The sequence below is a fragment of the Onychostoma macrolepis genome, chromosome 15, assembly GCF_012432095.1.
Source record: "Onychostoma macrolepis isolate SWU-2019 chromosome 15, ASM1243209v1, whole genome shotgun sequence".
Classification (NCBI taxonomy): Eukaryota; Metazoa; Chordata; class Actinopteri; order Cypriniformes; family Cyprinidae; genus Onychostoma; species Onychostoma macrolepis.
Window position 1 is genome coordinate 26164131 of NC_081169.1, and position 22311 is coordinate 26186441.

At 34.1% G+C, this 22311-nt stretch overlaps 1 protein-coding gene across 4 annotated transcripts in view; it reads left to right on the plus strand.

Moving 5' to 3' along the window:
• The window catches only part of ngef (neuronal guanine nucleotide exchange factor), a 36449-nt gene that overhangs the window by 11145 nt on the left and 2993 nt on the right, over window positions 1-22311 (plus strand). For 3 of the 4 annotated variants that reach the window (XM_058799345.1, XM_058799344.1, XM_058799343.1), the window contains 10 exons: window positions 5693-5792; window positions 9423-9626; window positions 10426-10505; window positions 13174-13400; window positions 13520-13680; window positions 15149-15301; window positions 18501-18630; window positions 18750-18824; window positions 20558-20647; window positions 21643-21806. In XM_058799345.1, the coding sequence (XP_058655328.1) occupies window positions 5693-5792; window positions 9423-9626; window positions 10426-10505; window positions 13174-13400; window positions 13520-13680; window positions 15149-15301; window positions 18501-18630; window positions 18750-18824; window positions 20558-20647; window positions 21643-21806 (1384 nt within the window). Of the gene's footprint in view, window positions 1-1398; window positions 1794-5692; window positions 5793-9422; window positions 9627-10425; window positions 10506-13173; window positions 13401-13519; window positions 13681-15148; window positions 15302-18500; window positions 18631-18749; window positions 18825-20557; window positions 20648-21642; window positions 21807-22311 lie in introns of those variants that run through there. The other variant, XM_058799346.1, reaches the window with a different exon arrangement.

A 22311-nucleotide genomic window follows, 5' to 3' on the forward strand; every position in this document is an offset into this window, starting at 1 on the left:
TGCAACACTCTTTATTAGCATCTATAAAGTTTGCTTGAAAAACCTTTAACATCCACTGACTTTCTATTCAAGGTTCTTTAGAGTGGAAAAAGGTTCTTTAGCTTATTAAACTGTTCTTCACACCAACTTCTTTCAAGAACCATTCAAAGAAAGATGGTTCTTTTATGGCATCGCTGTGAAACCCCCCTTTATTTTTAAGAGTGAAGGTGAATCCACAACTGAAATCAAAGCAGTTTTACACCAGTATCAGGTACTGCTTCTTTAAGAAGTTAAGGCATGCTTGCTGAGTTTGACACTTGTTAAATGGATTCTTTTGATTTTGATGCTATACTGGTGAGTGACAGCAGTGATAGATCTGACTGTCAAACAAGTCCTGGTCCCAATCAAACATTTAGTGTATTTAAATGGCTTGTACACAATTATGACTTGGCAAACCAGTAGTCGTAGAGATTTTCTGAGAGAGCGAATGAAAGCACGTGATTTTGCCCCGCGGTAAATTGCAAAGCTGTCGAAACTCGAGAAACTGGTTTAATTGTTCACTGTTTGTGTTTAATTGTTCTGAGAATTACATGTGTGCGTGTTTTTATGAGCACGAGCATCTTTATAGATGCATTACTGAGACCAAATCAGCCATTGTGGAGAATCTGAATGATAAAATAACACGATATCCTTAGTTGTGGCTCTGTGGTTGAGTTTAAGCTCTGTAGATGTCAGGAAAAAGATAACACTGTGATGTTCCCCTTGAAAGCATTAGAAAGACCTGCTCTATTATTGGCATGGCAGTCCAACTTAAACCCATAAACAATGAAACTGACATCCCTTTCATCAGCTCACCTCAGTAACCATCACAATATGTTGCGCAAAAATTGTTTTTAAGCGAAATTAATAATAATGTTGGGCAAGTGTTCATGTTGGATGAGTCATATCAGCGGTCTATAAAAACTCCTTTGTAGTGGCCGCCATTGAGATCGCATAAATATTGTTCACTTTATCTTGGTAGCCATCTCATTATCAGTCACTTTCGATTGCAGAATTAATAATGCATGACAAATATGTATGAGTGTAAGGTATTGCTTCAACTGAAGACCTTTGCTTTTTGTGTGATGGTACACTCTCAGAAATAAAGGTACAAAAGCGGTCACTGGGGCGGTACCTTTTCAAAAGGTACACTTTTGTACCTATTAGGTTCAAATATGTACACTTTAAGCACTAATATGTACCTTTAAGGTACCAAAATGGACCCTTTAGGTACAAACATGTACCTTTTGAAAAGGTACCGCCCCAGTGACCGCTTTTGTACCTTTATTTCTGAGAGTGTACCTCCACATCAGTAGGTGTCAGTATAAAGTTCAAATGTCCACTGGAGAAAGCTATATGTCAGCATTTCTGTTTAACTCAATGGTGGTTGCTCTGCTAACACACAAAGCCCTGAAAGTACTCAAACTTGGAAGTGACTGTCTTTGCTTCTTGGGCATTCGATTTTTGAACCCACATTACTCTATTAGAAAGTAAACAGATACCTCAAGTCAGTTTCACAATTCTAATAGATGTGTCACTGATGAAATCTCTGTGACTTGTCTTTCAAAAAAAATTTTCTCAGTTGAAGTTTTTGCCCACATGCTGTATTTATGGACTCTACCAGCAACTGCTGAAGCTGACCAGCAAAACAACACAGCATGATATTTTAGTAGTTTGGCCTCCAAAATACATCCTTGGTGTACAGACCATACACTGGTTTCTTCATCACCCATTAACACATTAAACCCAATGCTGTGTGAAGTCCTTGGCATGAGGTAGGCAATTGCTGTATACTTACAGTGTGCATATCAGCATCTTTTGCATTTTATGTGGCACGGTTAATGATTGTTTTATGAATAGGGCCTCACCTGTTTTTCCAGAGAAAGACGTTTTATATGGCTGAACAAATGAATTCTTTAGATTTGCTTAAAGCTATTATCAAGCACACCTACTTTATTTTGTCAAAGAAAATTAAACTTCATTTTTAATTAGGCTATCTAAAGAAAACGTCAGTGCTAAATTATTTACCATGATGCTATTATTATCTTAAATTGCTTTGTCATCGTTATTTTTGACTAATGGTGGACTAATGGACTAAATGGTGGATTTGCAATATGTTAATTGTTCATTTTCAGTAGATAAAAAGGAGAAAACATTGTGTACTGTTCATAGGAAGACATTAAATCGTTTGGAGATGAGAAGTTCTGAATGCTTCTCATAACATATTAACATTAATAAAAAATAATAAAATGCCATTTGTTAAGTGAATCAAATTCAGTAACCACTCTAAGTGTTCATTCAAGGATTCATTAAACCAGAGAGTCTTTAGTAAACGATTCATTAAAAGATCTGGCTCATAGGAGTCACTTGCAGTTGCACCATATGCTTTAAATTCACAAAAAAAAAAGAGTTCATACACACAAATCCAACTACATTACTTATGTGGTATTTAATGTTCATTTGTTCTTGAATTGGACCCTGATTGCACAATGTTTTTGATGAATCAAAAATATCTGGCTCATAAGAGTCACTCGTGGTTGCGCAGTATGTTTTAGATCTTACAAAACTTACAAATCTCACTACATTAGTTGTGGGTATGTTTTTTTATATATATTTTTTTTCATGAATTGGATTCTGATTGTGCAATGTTTTTGATGAACAAAAAAGAATCAACTCATGAGATTTTTTTTTACTACATTGTTGTTGAATGTTTTCTAATCTCGGTAACTAGGGAAGATACAGTAGTATGCAAAATGTGATGTCGGGTTGCGTGCATCCTGTGAATACAACTCAATAAAATAAACATGTTTTATTATTATTTTGTGATGTACGGCCGTTTATCACAACACATTCAATTGAGTCTGTAAACTCAGTTAATTAGGCCTATTGTTTTTTTTTATATGAAGCTTTAGATTCAACAGTAGGCTACACTGATTATTGTGTATGTTTGAGAGACTGCTAAATTTTTAAGTACATGGGTGACTCAATTACTCAGAATACAGTGCACTGCCCGGCATCTTTTAGTATAAGTCATGCTCTCCGCTCTGGTGTGGTGTTTGATTTTTGCAGTTGTCTGTGACTGTTGCGTGTATGTGTGTGTTTGTGAGTGAATATGACTGTGTGAATATGTGCTGTTCTGGAATTTGTCACTTCTTTTTTTATTCACTGTCAGTTTGGTGTGAAAATGAAGAGTCAGAGGGTGTGTGTGAGAATGTGTCTTTGGATGTCAAAGGATTTACTCCACTGCTAATGTTAAATGTAAATCTGTTTGTTTTGTAATGCCTCATAAATTAGGTTTAAGTGCAATGTACACAGTCTGTACGGTAATCCCCCAATCTTACTGTACAAAGTCTATGTGTTGTTGTTGCCCTTAACCAGGAAACAAGTCTCTCTGGGGGGAAAAAAAAGGTTAATATTTAAAAGACCTACATTGTTGTTGTTTATTTATGTGGAAAATCCACAACAACAAAAACGAGTTGGGCTATATATGCTACGTGCAGAAAAAAATTAAAATAAATAAATAAAACTATCAGTAAATCTAAAATGTTTGAAAATATACAAAAATAGCATTTGAAACATTAGACCTTAATAATGTTTTTTATATATATATATATATATATATATATATATATATATATATATACCGGAACTCAGAACAAGGGACAGACAGGACTTAAAAACTAATCTAAACAAGATAACTAAACACAGCTGACACAAATAAACCAATAATTAACTAATAAGAACAGGAACTACCAAATAAGGGAAAACAGGAACACGTGACAATTCCTTTTGTATAATTTAATTTTAAAACCTGGTATTATTCAAAAATGTGGAAAATAGTCATAATAAAGACTGAGTAGGTGTGTTCAAGTTTTGACTGGTAGTGTATATTATATAAAATATGATTATGTATTATATAAAAGGGCAGTAATGCATCACATCTGAAGTATTGAATGTTACATAACTTTACTATTTTTTCTAAACAGTCTAGCCTTCTTGGTCTAGCAATAGAGAGTACTATAGGTAGTCAGTGTACCATGTGTTTTGCTGATTTGTGCAAACAATGCAAAGCACACACACACTTTTTGAACTCGGCATGCAACATTACAGGTTTCTCTCAAATTGCAGTGCCCGCTGGGAAAACAACCCCATTCACTGTTGATTGCTGCTCCAGATCTGGTGACACTATTGGAAACTGGGTTTAAAGCAAATTATTAACCGCAGTGTGACCATAAAATAACTTTAGTGTCACATTGTGGTGTGACAAATTGACCCCGATCTAGTCTGTCCTCGTTTTTTAATCTGTATTTTAGTTATTCTTTGGTCTGACCTCAGTTTGAGCCGTGATGTTGGTTTGTCAGTCAGGTGTGGTTTAAACTTCAGGTCAAGTGCACATTCTCTCATAGACTAAATATAGGAACTCGGATCTGCTGGATGAAGAAGTAGATGCCCATGACACAAGACAGAAGTCTGTTGTATATATTAATAAAAAAATATTTTTTAAAAAGCTAGTTAGATTTCCAATTAAATCTTTAAATATATAGTATTAACATTAGTAAATATATATATATATATTAACTGTTCAAAAATGTTATATTTTAATATGATGTAATCAGCAATGAATGTACATGTTATATAATAATAATAATAATATATAAAATATATATGCAATGAATAAACACAAAAATAAACCAAAAAAGCCAAAAAAAAAAAAAATTATGAAAGAGAAAGAGGGATTTGCTTTTTTATAATTTTTTTTACAAAGTTTAATACTTAGTGTTGGAGGTTTGTCCCTAACCCTACGCAACCCTGAACAATGGTAATAATGCTGCTTGCATATTATGTTCACAACTAATATAAGAGGCCAGAACATTATAAAGCACCAGTGGAATTCATAGCAGTTAAAGTTCAGCATTCCTAGACAAGTCTGTCAAGTGCTCAACAGAGTTTTATTGACGCATGGATCAATATTTATTTAAGGAGTTTGACAAACATGCTGTGAGATATTCCTGATCGCACCTAGTTAACTCACGATCCAGGAACACAAATAGCACAGGGAAACAGTGTAAGGAGGTAATGAAGCATTTCGGATGCATCCTTTGTTCGTGAGACTTCAGAATTTGCAGAGGAGACAAATTCAGGGGGAAACTGAACAGACTTTCTCGGCAGCCACACACACACACACACACACACACACAGACACCATTACTGAAAGTTCCATTTGAGGCCCCAGTTACACATTCCTGTGCCCACAAAGTTTCAGGCAGCGCAGCCAGCATTCACAATGGGCCCTCTGTGTTTATACATGAGTGTGTGTGTGTTTGAGTTGTCGGTGTGTATTTGTGTGTGAATGTGTGTGGTAACAAGTGAATGACCAGTATGTTGTTTGGCCTGTAATGAAGTCCTTTCTCTGGCAGTCAGATTCATCATTTCAATAGTCTTTAGCCAAACAATTGGTTTTACTTGACTCTGATACCATGTACTTCTGATGGGGTTTTTTTCCTCCTTATAAGAATATTTTTGTAGTCTCTTACTGTGCCGTCTCTGGGACTGTCATGCAAGGATGGATTTAGGTCAATTCAATTTTGGTCTATTCCACTCAAATGTGTGCAAGCTCATTTATTCTGTTCAATTATTTTTCATTAATCTAAGCCACTCCCATTCTCTCCATCAGGCCCCACCTCCTCTCCTAAACCAGCAGTGGACCCCGCCTCCTGCAATAGGCTCAGCCCCTCTGCAGCGAATCGAATTCCACCCTCTCCCAAAACGCATCAGTGAGTGCACACAAACCTATCTGTCTGTCTGTCTATCTATCTATCTGGGTGCCTGTCTGTCTGTGAGGGGTGTAACGGTAGCCTATTCAAACAAAAAAAAATTATTTTGATTTTGTTCGTATGCATACAAAACAAATAGGCAGAACTTAATTTGAAACTTCCAGTTTTGTATATTGTTACTTTCAATAAGAAATAAAGTCTCATCTTTAAAATTCTGTTCATTTTGTCAGGAAATTAAAACAATAAATGCCGTTTTGATGCTCTTTGATGTGGCGTGCTAGATTGCTGTATAAACACCTCAGTTCAAACAGCAGTGCGACTGCTAGTAAACACAGACATTCCTTCTTCTTTACTACTAGTTATAACATGATATAAACTTCAATGAACATCTCATGTCTTATGTAATGGAAAGACGTCAGTAAAACAGCTTGTAAATAAATGTCATGTAGAATTACATTTACAGTGGCATGTGTAAGTTTGGGACCCCCTTGCAGAATCTGTGAAAATGTGAGGCATTTTGTATGATCTCTCTTATTTTGTTAAAATTAATGTTTTTTTTTTATTTAGCACTGTCCTGAGTGAGATATTTGACATAAAAGATGTTTACATTTAGTCCACAAGACAAAATAATATCTGAAATTATTAAAATAACCCCATTCAAAAGTTTGGGAACCCTTGGTTCTTAATACTGTGTGTGGTTACCTGGATGATCTAAGACTGTTTCTTTTTTTTTTTTTGTGATGGTTGTTCATGAGTCCCTTGTTTGTTCTGAACAGTTAATCTGAGCACTGTTCTTCAGAAAAATCCTCCAGGTTCTGCAGAATCTTCAGTTTTCCAGCATCTTTTGCATATTTGAACCCTTTCCAGCAGTGACTGTATATTGTGAGATCCGTCTTTTCACACTGAGGACAATTGAGAGACTCAAACACAACTATTAAAAAAGGTTTAAACATTCACTGATTCTCCAGAAGGAAACACGATGCATTAAGAGCCGGGGGTGAAAACCTTTTGAATTTGAAGATCAAGGTAAATTGTACTTAGTTTGTCTTCCGGGAAACATGTAAGTATCTTCTGTTGCTTCCGAAGGGCAGTACTAAATGAAAAAAAGAAAAGATATTTCAACAAAATAAGACAAATTTGGATATCTTCATCGGCTTTTAATGCATCGTGTTTCCTTCTGGAGAATCAGTGAATGTTTAAACCTTTTTTAATAGTTGTGTTTGAGTCTCTCAATTGTCCTCAGTGTGAAAAGACGGATCTCACAATATACAGTCACTGCTGGAAAGGGTTCAAATATGCAAAAGATGCTGGAAAACTGAAGAATCTGCAGGACATGGAGGATTTTTCTGAAGAACAGTGCACAGTTTAACTATTCAGAACAAACAAGAGACTCATGAACGGTATTAAAAACCAAGGGTTCCCAAACTTTTGAATGGGGTTATTTTAATACTTTCAGCTATTTTTTTTTGTCTTGTGAACTACTGTATATGTAAACATCTTTTATGGAAAGTATCTTACTCAGGACAGTACTAAATAAAAAATAACATGCATTTTGTATGATCTCTCTTATTTTGTTAAAATTATTAACATTTTCACAAATTCTGCAAGGGGTTCCCAAACTTTTGCATGACACTGTACCTTATTTAAGTCATTCAGTGTCCACAGCTTACCTCCGTATCCACCTTATTCTTTAACGTGGATGGTCAAGACTTCCAGTTCATTAGCCAGAGTAGGGCAATAATGAGAATAATAACAATGTGCAGTAAACGCTAAAACTGTTAGTACTACAAACCAGTGTGTTCATAATTAAGATAATACATTAAAATAATATAAGACACACCAGTTTGCAATATCAATCACCCAAACAACCTGTTTTATAGAGCTAAAAAAAAAAGCAGAATGTGGATGAGACTGGAAGCTGGACCCATACAATTTACAAATGGTCATGCCCACCATTTGAAAATAAGGTGGATATTGCTAATTAATTTAGTGTTAATAATCATACTACTTTGTTTACAGCAGTAACCAAGGAAATGCTATATTACAGGTGTTCCATAAGCACCACCTACTGTGATTGTGATTAATATTGAGTGTTTGTCTTCAATTTCAAATAGCTACTTTTTTTTTTAACAGTTTTTCAGGTAAACTTGTAATAGAGCAAATAAACATCCTGGTAAACAAATTGGCATATATGGGTGATGTCCGACGTTACCAAGTCTGATCGTAGAGGTGGGCTGCTTGGAATGCTTTGTAGCCTTGGCTAGAGAAATGAAATCTTCATAAGAGCATTTCGTTAAATATTAGCCTATATAATCATTATGTTTTACTGAACCAGTCAGTGATGTATTAATTATTTAAAGGGGTCATTGGATGCGACATGCACTTTTACAAGCAGTTTGAACTGAAATGTGTGTTGGCAGTGTGTGTACACAACCACCCTATAATGATAAAGATCCACCCAGTGTTTTTTTTTTATTTTATTTTTTAAATCTCATTAAATCATTTCCCCTTTCTCAAATTGAGTCGATCTCAGATGCCTGTCTGTGTGATGTCACACAGACAGGCCCCTCCCAAGATTGTTTTATTGACACTAGCGTTTTACCATAGCCCCTCCCTGAGTGAGCTGTCATCAGTCCGCCATTGTTTCACCGCCGGAGCAGATGTAGATAAGAATGTCTCCTAAGCGATTGAGGTGTTCTGTTGTTGGATGTAATAATGAACATAGCAATCGTCATTTACTCCCGACATCTGAGCCGCTGAAGACGCAGAGGATTACGTTTGTTTCTGAAGGAATGGGCCCCCAATCTACCTAAATGCGTTTATACTCACATGAATCATTTGTGATCCAGCTTCTACAGAAGAAGTGAGTATAAGTTTTCGCCTTTCCTAATAACGTGCTAGTTAGCAAGTTTCACGATGAATTTCTCAGAGAGCGGCTCTGAAGACAGGGGCGGGGTCAGCAGAGCTTATTTGCATTTAAAGTGGCGCGCAAGAAAACAGCTTGCTGTAGACAGAGCTGTTTTTGACAGGGTAAAAGCGGTGTTGTTTTACACTACCATTGAGAAATTTTAACCAAACTATGTTACATACTTTTAATTAAGACCCTAAAGAATCATATCAACTTGTGGAAAATGGGCATCCGATGACCCCTTTAATATATGTTTAAATGTGTGTGTGTGTGTGTGTGTGTGTGTATTTTTCATTTAAGACTTGATTATTATATCTGAAAATAAATATTAACTGAATTTAGCTTGGTCTCTGTTCTTAATTGTAACCTGTCTGTCTGTCTGCCTGTGATAGTGATGAGGTGTGCGTGAGTTATTGTGTGATGTGATTTATGATTCAACTCTGTATGGTATGATTTTCTCAGGATGAGAGATGTTTGTCTGTGTGTGTGGGTGGGAGAGTTTAGAGTTGAGAACTGAAGGTGTGTGGGTGACTTTGTGTTTGGGCTTGGCTGTGTTTCTGTTTGTGTTCATGTTGTCAGCAACATGCAGGTTCACTTATGTGCGTGTGTGTTTGTAGAGGACACCGTATCTGTGAGTGGGGATTCGATCTTTCAAGAAGACTAAGAATTTCTTCAAAGCTCTCATTATTTGAATATTAACAATATTTATGTATCTTTATCAGTCCACCTTCTCGTTCTGGAATCTCGTTGCCGAGCAACGGGATTACTGTGCTGGGAGGAGTTCGCTCTCGGTCTCCGTTGGCGACGCCGGGAGGTTGGTCGCGTAGACAAGAAATGGAAGAGCTGAGTGAACGGACGACGAGTGCCTGCACCATGCAGGACAATGACATTCACACCACTGCCGACCCGGACAACATTACACTCCGGTAAGAGAGACAGACAGAGTAGAAGTTAATTTGTATTTTTATTTTAAATCTGTTTTTTAGTGTGTAACTTAAATAAGTTCATAACTTCAACTGAATATATGTATGTGTGTGTATATATATATAAACAAAAAAATTATCTATCTATCTATAATTAAATATTCATATATTTATGAATATTTAGATTAAAATAAATATGGATATATATAAGGGAATATGCACATTTTTCACAATTTTTAATAATCTCTTTTTTTCAGTTTATTTACAGTAAGCTGTCCTGCTGTGAGACAAATAATTTTTTTAAAGTAAAATAAAGTCTCTCAATCAATATGATCTCATAAGTGTCAATAATTTTACAATAATTATGCAAAAATCTGCTGCTACTGCTTAAAATGTCATTTATCTACCCATGTGTCAATATATATTTATTTGCATGCAATATTTTTTTTTATATATGCATAGTTGCATGTATATAGCTTATTTATGCAGTTACATTAGCTAGTACAGTATGTTCATTTTTGTCGTTTGCATGTGGGCACATGTGCTGTATGACTCAAATAGTAACCACACAACTCTGCTGATGGATTTGACTTATTTAGGTCTATCAGGGTTAAAATGTAATAAAGCTAAATGGGAATTAAAATGTGAGGAACCAATATTCCCCTCATTTAGAAGTATAAGTAGGACTTAAAACAGCTGTAGGGTGTTTTGAGAGCGGGCTGACATGTTCTCATTTTGGTACACACACACATTTCCTCTTATCTCTGCTAGTCACTGATTATTAGGGTTTTTTCTCTTTCAGGCTGGTGAGGAATGGTGACAGTCCGCAGAAGATGGCAGTAGAGAATTCCTGCCGCAATCTCAACATTGTGAAGAGTGTCGGTGAGTGAACAAAAACACACACGCAGGAAGAGAGGGAGGCCGATGTGCTGTAACAATGCATGCTAATTTCTGTGCCTCAAGTTGAACCGTGTAGGCAACTTTATTTGCAGTTGAATTTACAGCATGGATGTGCTGGATGTGTACGAGACGTGAGTGTGAGTTAGTGTGTGTAGGATGAAGGCAGGTGGAGTGTGTGGGTGATGTCTTTTTAAATATATGCTGGAATAACAGCAAGAGAGAGTTATCCGCTTTCTTCGCCAACGCAACATCATTTTATATCATCTCTATTTCTCTCATCATCTGTCTATTTCTCTCTCCTGTATCTGCATCCAAGTCTTTCTTTTCTTCACTTATTTCCACTTCTTCTATTCTCCTCCTCTTTCTTTTGTAGCTTCTTCTGTCAACATCTTATTTCTTCTTCTGTTTCTCCGTTGTATGCTCTTCTCTTTTCTTTGCTCATTGCCTGTCATTTTGTTGCATTTATTGTTCTCATCTATTGGTACATTTTCTAGTTTCTCATCTCATCTGTTGTCATGTCTTGTCTATTATCATTTTTTCTTCTTCACCTTGATTTCTCATAATTTGAGTGGCTGCATCAGTTCCCATACAGCAAAATTATGTATTTTATTTTAAAATATTACCAAAAAAGAGAGAGAAAAAATCAGAAGAAATCAAGAATATATATTCCTAGTATGTTAAAATGTATCTATTTTAAATATATTTAATAATTTATATACATTTTGAATTAAAATGTAAGTAAAAAATGTAAAAAAACAAAAAAACAACAACAACATTATATGTAAATATATAAAAACCGCCAAAATGAGAAATCAGGAATATATTTGTATAATATTTGTTAAATACATATATATTGATTTGTGTGTGTGTATATAACACTTTATGTAAATAAAAAATAAATTAAAAAAACTGCCAAAAATAAACTAGGAGAAATCTGTAGTATATAGCCTACTCTATATATCCGCTTTGAATATATTTACTAATTTATGCATTTTAAATCAAAGCATATGTCCAAAATATATATAAAAAATATATTCTATTTAATTATACAAAACGTTTTCAGAAGAAATCAGGAATGCACATTCATAATATGTATAAGAATGGAAATTTAGCTTATAATTTCTATCAATACTCTATCTTTATTTGACATTTATCATCTCTTCTCTTCAAGTCTAGCAGCGTCTCTTCTCACTCATCTGCTCTCTTTTCATCTATTATCATTTCTTCATCTAGTCTCTTCTCTTCTCTTCTCTTCTCTTCTCTTCTCTTCTCTTCTCTTCTCTTCTCTTCTCTTCTCTTCTCTTCTCTTCTCTTCTCTTCTCTTCTCTTCTCTTCTCTTCTCTTCTCTTCTCTTCTCTTCTCTTCTCTTCTCTTCTCTTCTCTTCTCTTCTCTTCTCTTCTCTTCTCTTCTCTTCTCTTCTCTTCTCTTCTCTTCTCTTCTCTTCTCTTCTCTTCTCTTCTCACACTTTCTGTTATATAAGCGACTGTGCTGAACACCCACCTGAAGGTCTTGTTGAATGTGACTACAGGACATTATGCAACTGCTTTCCTCTGCACCCTTTTGAGAAGCCGACACACATGCACATATACGCAGTATGCACCTGCTGTTATCATGTAGACACGCAGACAGGTAAAGACTGAGTGAATGTGAGGTCAGTCCTGATCCACAGCTCACACAGTTGATGTTTTCAGAGCTCGAGGAGCCTGCAGTAAGCTTACACAACTTTGTCAAAGAGGTTCAAAGGGCTGTTGTCACAGATTCATTTCTGCTGACTGAGTTATGCTCGACTGCTAAAATCAAAAACTCACATGAGATAAATAATCCAGTCATATCCAGCCTTCACTTTACTCAAGAAAATATTTTTTTAGCATGATTTGAGCTATTTATAAATATATTACTGATATTATTGATATTACTGTCCTCAGTTTGTATTACTGAAATGTAATATGTTATTGAAATGTAAATTTTTTATCTTTGTGCATTTACTGTAAGTAGATGTGGCATTATATCAGCTTTAACTATTAAACATTTTTTTGTTAATTGAAATAAAGCTGAAATCATATATATACTATATAATACAATATAATACAAAAATATAATACATGAAAATAAGTTGAAAGGCTAAATTTACTAAAACTGAAATAAAATAAATAAAAGCTGAATAAAGATATATATATATATATATATGAAAGAAACTAATAAAAATTATGAAAGCACATAAAATGACTAAATGACATGAGAATACATGTATATGAAACAAAAGTTGATTCAAAATATTAATACATTGTATTATATGTGTATGTATATACAGTATATATATATATATATATATATATATATATATATATATATATATATATGTGTGTGTGTGTGTGTGTGTGTACACGCTTCTACTAAAATAATAATATTTTATATAAAACCTACATTGAAAATAGCTTCCTGGCGAGGTTTCACACAAACTTACATTGAACTCAGTGAATTCGTAAGAGGCTCATGCTGCCATATTGGATGTTTAGAAATGTGAATGAGAAACATGCATTTGCTATAGTGTGCTATAACGTCTATACTGTCACATGTGATAAAAGATCTAAATGTGTGAAAATATTGTCCTTCTGAATCATCATTCTGTGCTATTATGTTTGTGTCCAGATGTTTTGTATCAAGAGTACCGCGACACCTCGAAGCAGCAGGAAATCGAGCAGCGTCGACAGAGAGATGGGCTTCCGACTTCAGGGTCAGGGGTCACGGCTGCGCCTGCGTTGCAGCTGCAGCTGAGGAACAGCACGCATTCACTGAGCCTCTGGCAAAACCTGGAGGCTGTGAAAGACAGTGGACTACTGAAGACACTAGAGCCAAAGGAGACCATACTGCAGGAGGTGAGACGCATGCTTTGAATCGACTAGAGTATAACATTTTGAACGGTATGTGCTAACAGCAAAAACACTCAGCAACAGCAGTGCATGCTAATTAAACGTGTCTCTGTCTCTTTCTGTAGGCCATGTTTGAACTGGTGACCTCTGAGGCATCATACTACAAAAGCCTGGAGCTGCTGGAGACACACTTTCTACGAAACCCTCTGCTTGTCAACACCTTGAGTCAGTCTGACATGCACTTCCTGTTCTCCAACATTGAGGACATCATGAAGGCAAGCGAGAGGTGTGTGTTTGTGGGGGAACCAATGCCAATCTATGTTTCTATTTTCTGAAATAGGCCAACAGGGCAAAAATGTTTAGCAACATTTACCTTCTAGACCACAGTGACTTTTCTCATCATAAAGTTTGGGTGGCAGCATTAGCATTATTAGTTCCCATTAAGCAAGAAATTATGTATTTTATGTTAAAATATACAAAATGCTGTCAAAAATATATCAGGAGGAATCAAGAATATACATTCATATATGTTAATATATTTTGTGCTTCATTTTAAATCAAAATATATGTCCAAATATACATTTTATATAATATTTTATATAAACATGCACAAAAAAACAGCTTAAGACAGATGCATTGAAATTAGGAAAATATGTTAATATACATATATATATATATATTAAAAATTCTTAATATTTTCTAAAAATGTATATATTTGCATTGCATTTGTATCAATTTATATATATTTTGAAAAAATATGTATTATAAGGATACATTTTATATAAACAATCAACATATATCATAATATTTGCTTATATATTTTGAAAATATTTAGTAATTTATGTATTTCAAATAAAACAAATATATCCAAGATGCATTTTAAAACTAAATTTACATATAAAAATATGCCAGGGGAAAATGTATTTATAATATTTTCTAAAATATATCTATTTTGAATATTTGTAATGTATTTATTATTAGTTAATTATTAATTATCAGTTTATTAATTTATATTTAAAAATACATTTTTATTAAAAAATAGTTGCTTTTTCTATGTGTAGTCACATATTATGTCATCTGCCTTTACTAATCCAATAAATATCCTTCTAATTTTTTATGTAGTTTAAACTTGTTTTGTCTCACGTAACGGTTAATATGAATAAACCACATAATCTTGCCTCAATCATATTTCAGAAGTGAAACTTCCTCCCATTCACCCTTCTACCCATTATTGCCCACAGGCTAAAATTAAAGTGTTGGTGCGATTTGATTCCAGTCAGTAGCTTTATAGCATGCAAATCCACCCACTAATGCGATGATTCATGCGCATGAGTCAGGAGGAGCTCGGCCCTTCCAAACCTGCTCTCGAACAGTGAAGAACATTGGATTACAAGATTGATTTGAGTTTCTTTCTTATATAAGATGTGTTTGTTGGTGCACAGCTAAGCTAATGAGCTCAAGCAAAAGTTTCTGGAAAGAGAAATATTTAATTTCTGCATCAGTAGTGGCACTCAACAAAATTGGCCGGATGTATACTAATGCTAGTGGATTTTCAAAGTTATTGCCCATGCAAGCTTTTTCGGTTAGGTTTGTTTGCTGTGCATATATTTCGCTAGATGCTAACACTTGCATGCAAATGTAAACAGTATGTAGTTTCCCCATTGCCACTGAACTACATGTCTTAATTGCATATACAAAATGTCACACAGCCATAATATTGTTGTCTAACGGCGCTGACCTCATATTTTCCTCAGGTTCCTCATGGATCTGGAGCACAGGATCGAAGAGTCCATCCTGATATCAGACGTGTGCGACATTGTTCATTTTCACGCTGTTAACCACTTCCAAGTCTTCATCAGCTACGTCATCAACCAGGCGTACCAGGAGAAGAACTATCGACGTATATTGTAAGAACATTTCTTACCTATTACCAATTTTGAGATTTTGGGCTATTTTGCTTACGCAATAAGCCGTCTTTAAGAGTAGTGTATAGAAAACATCCAAAATATATTTTCAGGTAGTAGATTTCAGTTACAATACATATAAAGGACGTTTTCTTAAAGGGCCTTTTTCTCACTAAACCAGAAATCTCCATTACATGCACTACACTTTATTTGTTTATATATCATTTGACTGATTTATAGAACAATTTATTCCCAAAAAGCTTGGAAAAAAGCATTTTTTCCCCCTAGCTGTTGACAGTATTTTTTTTGTTCTCTCTGTAACTCTAATGAAAAATAATTTTGAAAATGACTTCATCCAATGTTTAAATTGCCATTCTGGAATTTTCTGCAAAATTAGTGCACATTTATTTAGACAATGTCTCATTTGCGTATTTAAACATTACATTTCCGAAGGTTTGCAATGCAAAACAAGTGTCTTAATTTACCGTGACTTATCAACTAGTGAAAGTGTGGTTAGTTAGAATTTAATGAATTGGTAACACTTTATAATACGGTTTCATTTGTTAACATTAGTTAAGTATATTAGCTAACATGGACAATACTTATATAGCACTTATTATGTTTAATGTTCAACATTTACTACATTATTTAAATAAAAAATGAATGTAGTATGAACTAACATGAATATTTACATTAACACATAACATATGTTAATAAATAACAAAGGTTAATAAATGCTCTAAAATGATATTGTTAGTTCATGTTAGTAAATGCATTAACTAGTCTTAACAAACAAGACTTTTTTGTAAAATGTTACCAGTTAATCTTTAGTTAAAAAGTGTTCCTTGGTCACCAGCTTCACCAGAAAACAATGCTGATCAATCAGCTAGATTTGGCTGGTGAACAACTAAACTAACATGCAGATTAGTTCTGGTCCGGAATGCTTTCTTTGTCTTTGTGCGTAATAAGCTTTAGAATATAAGAGTATTTCCTTGTTTGTGTCGTAACCGAAACGCGTGACGTTGTACGTGATGACTCCTGTAATTGAATGTGACACAGTGACTTGACTTGACTGGTGGGTGTGGCTCATGCAAAGAACAACAACAGCAATGCATCGACGTGTCACCTGCAGTCTTCCCACGCTTCCTTCACTTTGTGAAATTCCATGACACTTTACATTTATTAAAGTGATCATGTGACCATTTACTTGCCCTCACGAAACCTGTATTTTCTCGTATAGAACTGAAAAGCTGGATTATTGATAGCGTGAAAGTGTTTCATGCAACATAAATCATGCTCCAAGCCTTCTGAAGTCACACAATAGCTTTGCATGAGTGTTATTGATTGTGGGTGTGTACAATAAATGTGAGGTGTTTTCAGGACAGGGAGGGACAGTAGTGTGCATTTGTTGTGTAAATCGACTAGTCTGCATGCATGTTCAATGTCTCTATAGACCAGCTGTCTACCTGGATTCTAGCCTGAGGCTTCAGTTCTCGTTGGCTTCTGATGTGTTGTGGAAGGGTTTGTGTAGGTGCTTTCATTTGTGCGTGTTTGTGAGCGCATAAAGCTCTTGGGACTTTCTGCGCATCGGCCTGAGGAGTTTCTGGGCTTTCCATTCCTGTTAAGATTAGGGTTAAAACCAGTCTGTGAGTGTGTGTGCATTATGTTCCTAACAACAGCTAGGTTGTGCATCAGAAACAAGGATGTTTTGTTGTTTTTAATCCACATAGGTTCATAAAGATAAACCCTAACCTCATAAACTGTCTTCCTGCTTTGTGACCTAGTTAAGATCATTTCAAGTAGTTCATTGTGTTGTCCTAGAGGCAATTTCTTGCTAAATACTAATTATATTTATAACAATTAAACCTATTTTTATCTTTAAGCAGCATATGCAAAATGAAGAATAAGTAGTTTAATGGAAATACTGCTATCCAAACTCATTTCTCTTGTGCAATCAAAGTGCATTGCTAAACTTCACTCTAAGCCGCTTTCATCATAGGCCACCTGCTGGAAAAGTGTCTGAACTGCACAAATTTGTCAAAAAATCTGTTATTTTCTAGGCTATGTATGTACTATCATACTAAAATGCTAGTCATACTATTCTATTCACACTACCCAAAGTTTCTGTATGCAGAGAATTATCTAGTAAATCAGATTAGAAGCACGCTACACAGAATAATGTATCCCACAATGCAATGTATGTCCTACTTGACCTTCCATTCGATGTGCGATGAAGGAATCAGAAGGAAAATCAGTAACCATTTTTAAAAACTCTTCAGTTACTCATTATTTGATTGGACTGCCATAAGTTTAGACACTTTTATATACAATCAAATAAAAAATGCCACATGTAAACAGTACTGTACTCAGTAAGTAGTATGCTCTTATCATTCCGCCTCTGGCCATTGAACATGACACTAACTTAAAATAAAAAAGTGCATTTATGCATATTAATTTGGAGAGATAAAGTACGCAATCTGCATTTGAATATCTGTTCTGTGCTGAGTTTAACCTGGTTATTATTATAAACCATAACCATTTCCAATTTCGTTGTGGTTTTACTTTTGGTTCTGGACCGTAAATGTGGTTTAATCTGGATGTCAAGATTTATGGTTATGACATTTTATAATCTAACAGCAATATGCAAAGCAGATTTTTATCTGACAGCAATTACACAGAAACTGAGCACACCTTTCCACGACAAAAACAAAACGCATGATGTAAAAGTAGTGAAAAAACTAAAATAATAATGCATCCAAGTAGATAAGGGTTTAGGGGTTTGTTTAAATCAACATTAACATTATTATTTCAGTAATACAGATGTTTGTACCGGCTGTATCTGTCGGCTGTTTAGAATTAGAACAAGCAGAGTCTGATTCAAGAATCTTTTGAATCAGTTCTTTTCAATAAGCTGGGAAAGAATGATTCATTTGAGTCACTTCTTTTTAGTAAATTAAGGTTTAAGGGACAAACATTGTGCTTTATTATCATTATGATGTGCTTGTCTGCAGCTTGGATGTAGGTAAATTTACTTGTCTCATATATGCATACTCTCTTACTCCTTCTTTTTTTGTTCTGTAGAGTAGTGTGTATTTTAGCTAGCTACTTTTTGTGTAGCTTGTCTATTGCTGCCTCTTTGTTTTACAATTACAGGCTATATTTGCATTAACACACTACATAAATGTCTGTATGTGTTTTTCAGACAAGAAAATGCTCTTTTCCGAGAGAATATGTCCATTTTGGAGAATCAGCCGAAAGTGAAGGGCCTCTCGTTTACCTCCTTCCTCATCCTCCCTTTCCAGCGAATCACACGACTCAAGCTACTTGTTCAGGTAAGCGTCGTCAGCCAATTAGAAGTCTAGAATAACTTGTGTTGGGAATGAGTAAACCAATCAAATGTTATACAATTAGTTAAATCTGTCTTTATCAAAACGGCTTTTTTTAATTCCAGAATATTCTGAAGAAGGTGGAGGAAAATTCTGAGAGAGAAAAGACCGCAATATTAGCTCATCAAGAGTTGGAAAGGGTAAGTTAGTGTGTGTGTGTGTGTGTGTGTGTGTGTGTTTTGATTCCAGGGTGTGGTAATGAGTCTTGTTATTAATACGTCTCATTGTCTCTGGACTTTCACCTGTCAAGCACGTCTTACTGTTGTTCGTGGTACCAAGGTTACCGCGCCACACCTCTTGTCGCTGACTTTAACAGCTGTGAGGTGGAATGCTGCTTTTGTTCTTAATTATTTTAACATTTAAAAGCGATTATTGCAGCATTTACGTCATGTTGAAATGAACATAATTGTGATTCTTAACTGCTAACTGCTATTCAAGTCCTCAGACTCAAATTATTTGCTGTTATGGCAACAATCATAATGCCATGTTGAGATTTGTTGTGCTTGTTTACAGGAAATACATCATCGCTACATTAATTCACCACCATATGCTTTAGCAAAATATTTAACAACAAAAACTGAAATATAAAATATAAACGTATCAGACTACCTTCTTTTAAGGCTGCTACAATTACATTTATAATATTTTTTCTAATATTATACAGTAAATAATGGAATATATGATATTCGTTTTATTTATACTGTTATAAAATGTCATAAGTTATATAAAATATATTTTTTATTTATAATGTTATAAAATTGCATTATAAAATACAATATTAAATATAATATTTGTTATTTATATTGTAAAATAAGTAATGTAATAAGATAATGTGTAATTTTTATTTATAATTTTTAATATTTATATATATATATATATATATATATATATATATATATGTGTGTGTGTGTGTGTGTGTGTGTGTGTGTGTATATGTGTATATATATATATATATATATGTGTGTGTGTGTATTTATAATTATTAATTATTTTATAAAGTCATGTAATAATAATTAAATTGAATGTGTTATGAGTTGAATTAGTGTGTTTCTTTGCAAATTATTTGTTGTTTTGGCAACAATCACTTTACCAAAATGTTTCCGAGTGGTGGTTTGTTGTGGTTGTTGACAGGAAATACATCACTCCTACATTAATTTACCACTATATGCTTTTGGAAAATATTTATCACCAAAAAGTGCATCATTTAGCACTAGTGCATTAAATAGCATACAATAAATAGAAATACTTCGTGTACAGATAACTGATTACCTTTAAATGTTAAGGCTCCTGCCATTTTGCTGTGGTTGTTTTGTATGTGACTTCACAAATCTTTCTATTTTATGAATTCGCTGAATTTGCTAAATGTTTTTACTGCTCAAACTTATGATTCTGATTATTAACACAATCAAGACACTTCAGTGGGTCTCAGTAAACACTGACTCTGAAGACCACAAGGCAAAGTTTATGTCCCAGAGGTCATCTGCAGTTTGCTCGTTTATAAAGATTTGTTAAATGTCTGGTAAACAAACAGCTGGTACTTGAACTCCAAGTTGAAGTGAAACTCAAAAAATATTATTTAGTCAGACTTGTTCCTGTGTGTGGGAGTATGTTTTTCGAATTGTTATGACAACATTTCTGAGGGAATAGTAAAACCTGATGAACTGGAGACGTTCCCTCAAGGAATCAGTTTTAAAAATGGGTTTAATAATGGTCTAATTTGTATCTAAAAATACCTAATGTTGTATTTGAAGGTTAGGGTTTATATGTGGGTTAGCGTAGAGTGCTTATAATTAGCTCTTATTAAAATAGAAGTGAATGGGAAATTCCCACAAAGATATTAATGTACATGTGGGTGTGTGCTTGTCTCTCTCAGATTGTGAAGGAGTGCAATGAAGGAGTGAGGAAGATGAGTCGCACCGAGGAGCTGATCAGCATCGAGAAAACACTTGAATTCAAGTCAAAGGTACTGAAAGACTATGTTGTGCCATAACCCTGAACACACTCTTCTACTGTACTTAAAAGAACAGTTCATCTAAAAAATGTAATTTCTTCATGTCATTCCAAACCGTATGACTTACTTTCTTCTGTTGAACACAAAAGGAGATGTTTAGCAGACTGGTAAAGCTGCTCTTTTCCATACAATGAGATTAAATAGGGACTGGTGACTGTCAAGTGTCAAAAAAAGCCATAAAATATGTTAATACACTGTAAATAAAAGAAATATATTTCAAAGGTGTAAAAAAACAAAGAATAAAAATAATTTATAATTATTTGCTGTTTCTTTGTAATTACTTGTAAAATTGACTAGCGATTGAGTGAATTTTTTTTTAATTAAATCCAAAAAATTTTTCAGTGTATTGTTTCTAATGTGTTTTGTTTTATTTACTATTATTTAGCATTATTTCAGAATGTAATAATAAAATGTGACTCATATACCAATGCATTTTTTCTCTCGGTAATACATAACAATGCAAATTTTGACCCAGACTATTCAGATGCAACATATTTGCAGAAAATACGGTAATAGCTGTATGTGATTAACAGAGTAAAATTTAAGTCATTGTGTGCTAAAAATCGTTTCTAGCTCTTATTTGCATATGTTGACTCAAACTTGATTCAAGTATCATTCGATTATGATACATATGAGAATCAACGACATTTGGTATATTAATGTCAAACGTAGTGACATTAAAAACACATCTTGAATTCTTTGCAATGCATTTTCATTCTAAAAAGATGAGCAACATGAACATTCTGTTAAATATCTCCTTTTTTGTTCCATGTAAAACAATATGAGGCTGAATAAATGATCACATAATTTTCATTTTTGAGTGTACTATCCCTTTAATTGTTACAAGAGCTCTTGGTAAGAAGTCTTTACTTGGGTATCGGAATGAAACTCTTACAACCCTCATCTTTGTAAGGCCGTTAAGTGTAGTTCTGTTCTCATGTTTGCAGTCAGTGCCGGTGATTTCTCACTCTCGCTGGCTCCTGAAGAAGGGTGAGGTGCAGCAGATGTCCGGGCCCAAGAGCACCAGGACCATGCGCAGCCGCAAGCTCTACCACCCCATCTACCTGTTCCTTTTCAATAACCTGCTGCTCATCACCAAACGCAGCTCCAGGTCTGTGGTCGCTTATAATAAACGCAATGATATCGTCTGTTAGTGTGCACATTAATATTGTAAAATAAATGATATAATAATATATGATGTAATATTTTTTAATTTGTAATATTATATACTAAGTAATGTAATAATAAATAATATGAAAAAATATTTATTTAAAATAAATAAAATCATTATGATGAAATTCAGTATAATAATAAATATAATTCTAATGATTATAAATGAAATAATTATAATAATAAATAAAATACATTATTTACAACTACAATAAATACAGCATTAAATACAATTTTAAGTGTATTTAAAAAATACTATAATATTTTAATTGTTAGAAATCATAATAAATATATTTAATTTTGTTTTAATTTGTTATGAGTTGATGTGCGTTTTAGAGTCCACACAAAATAATGATATTATCCATTAGTGTGGACACTAATATAGTTATTGCTATTGTTCTTAGTGTGAATAGGCCTTTGTTTTACAAAAAAAGAAAAAGAAATAT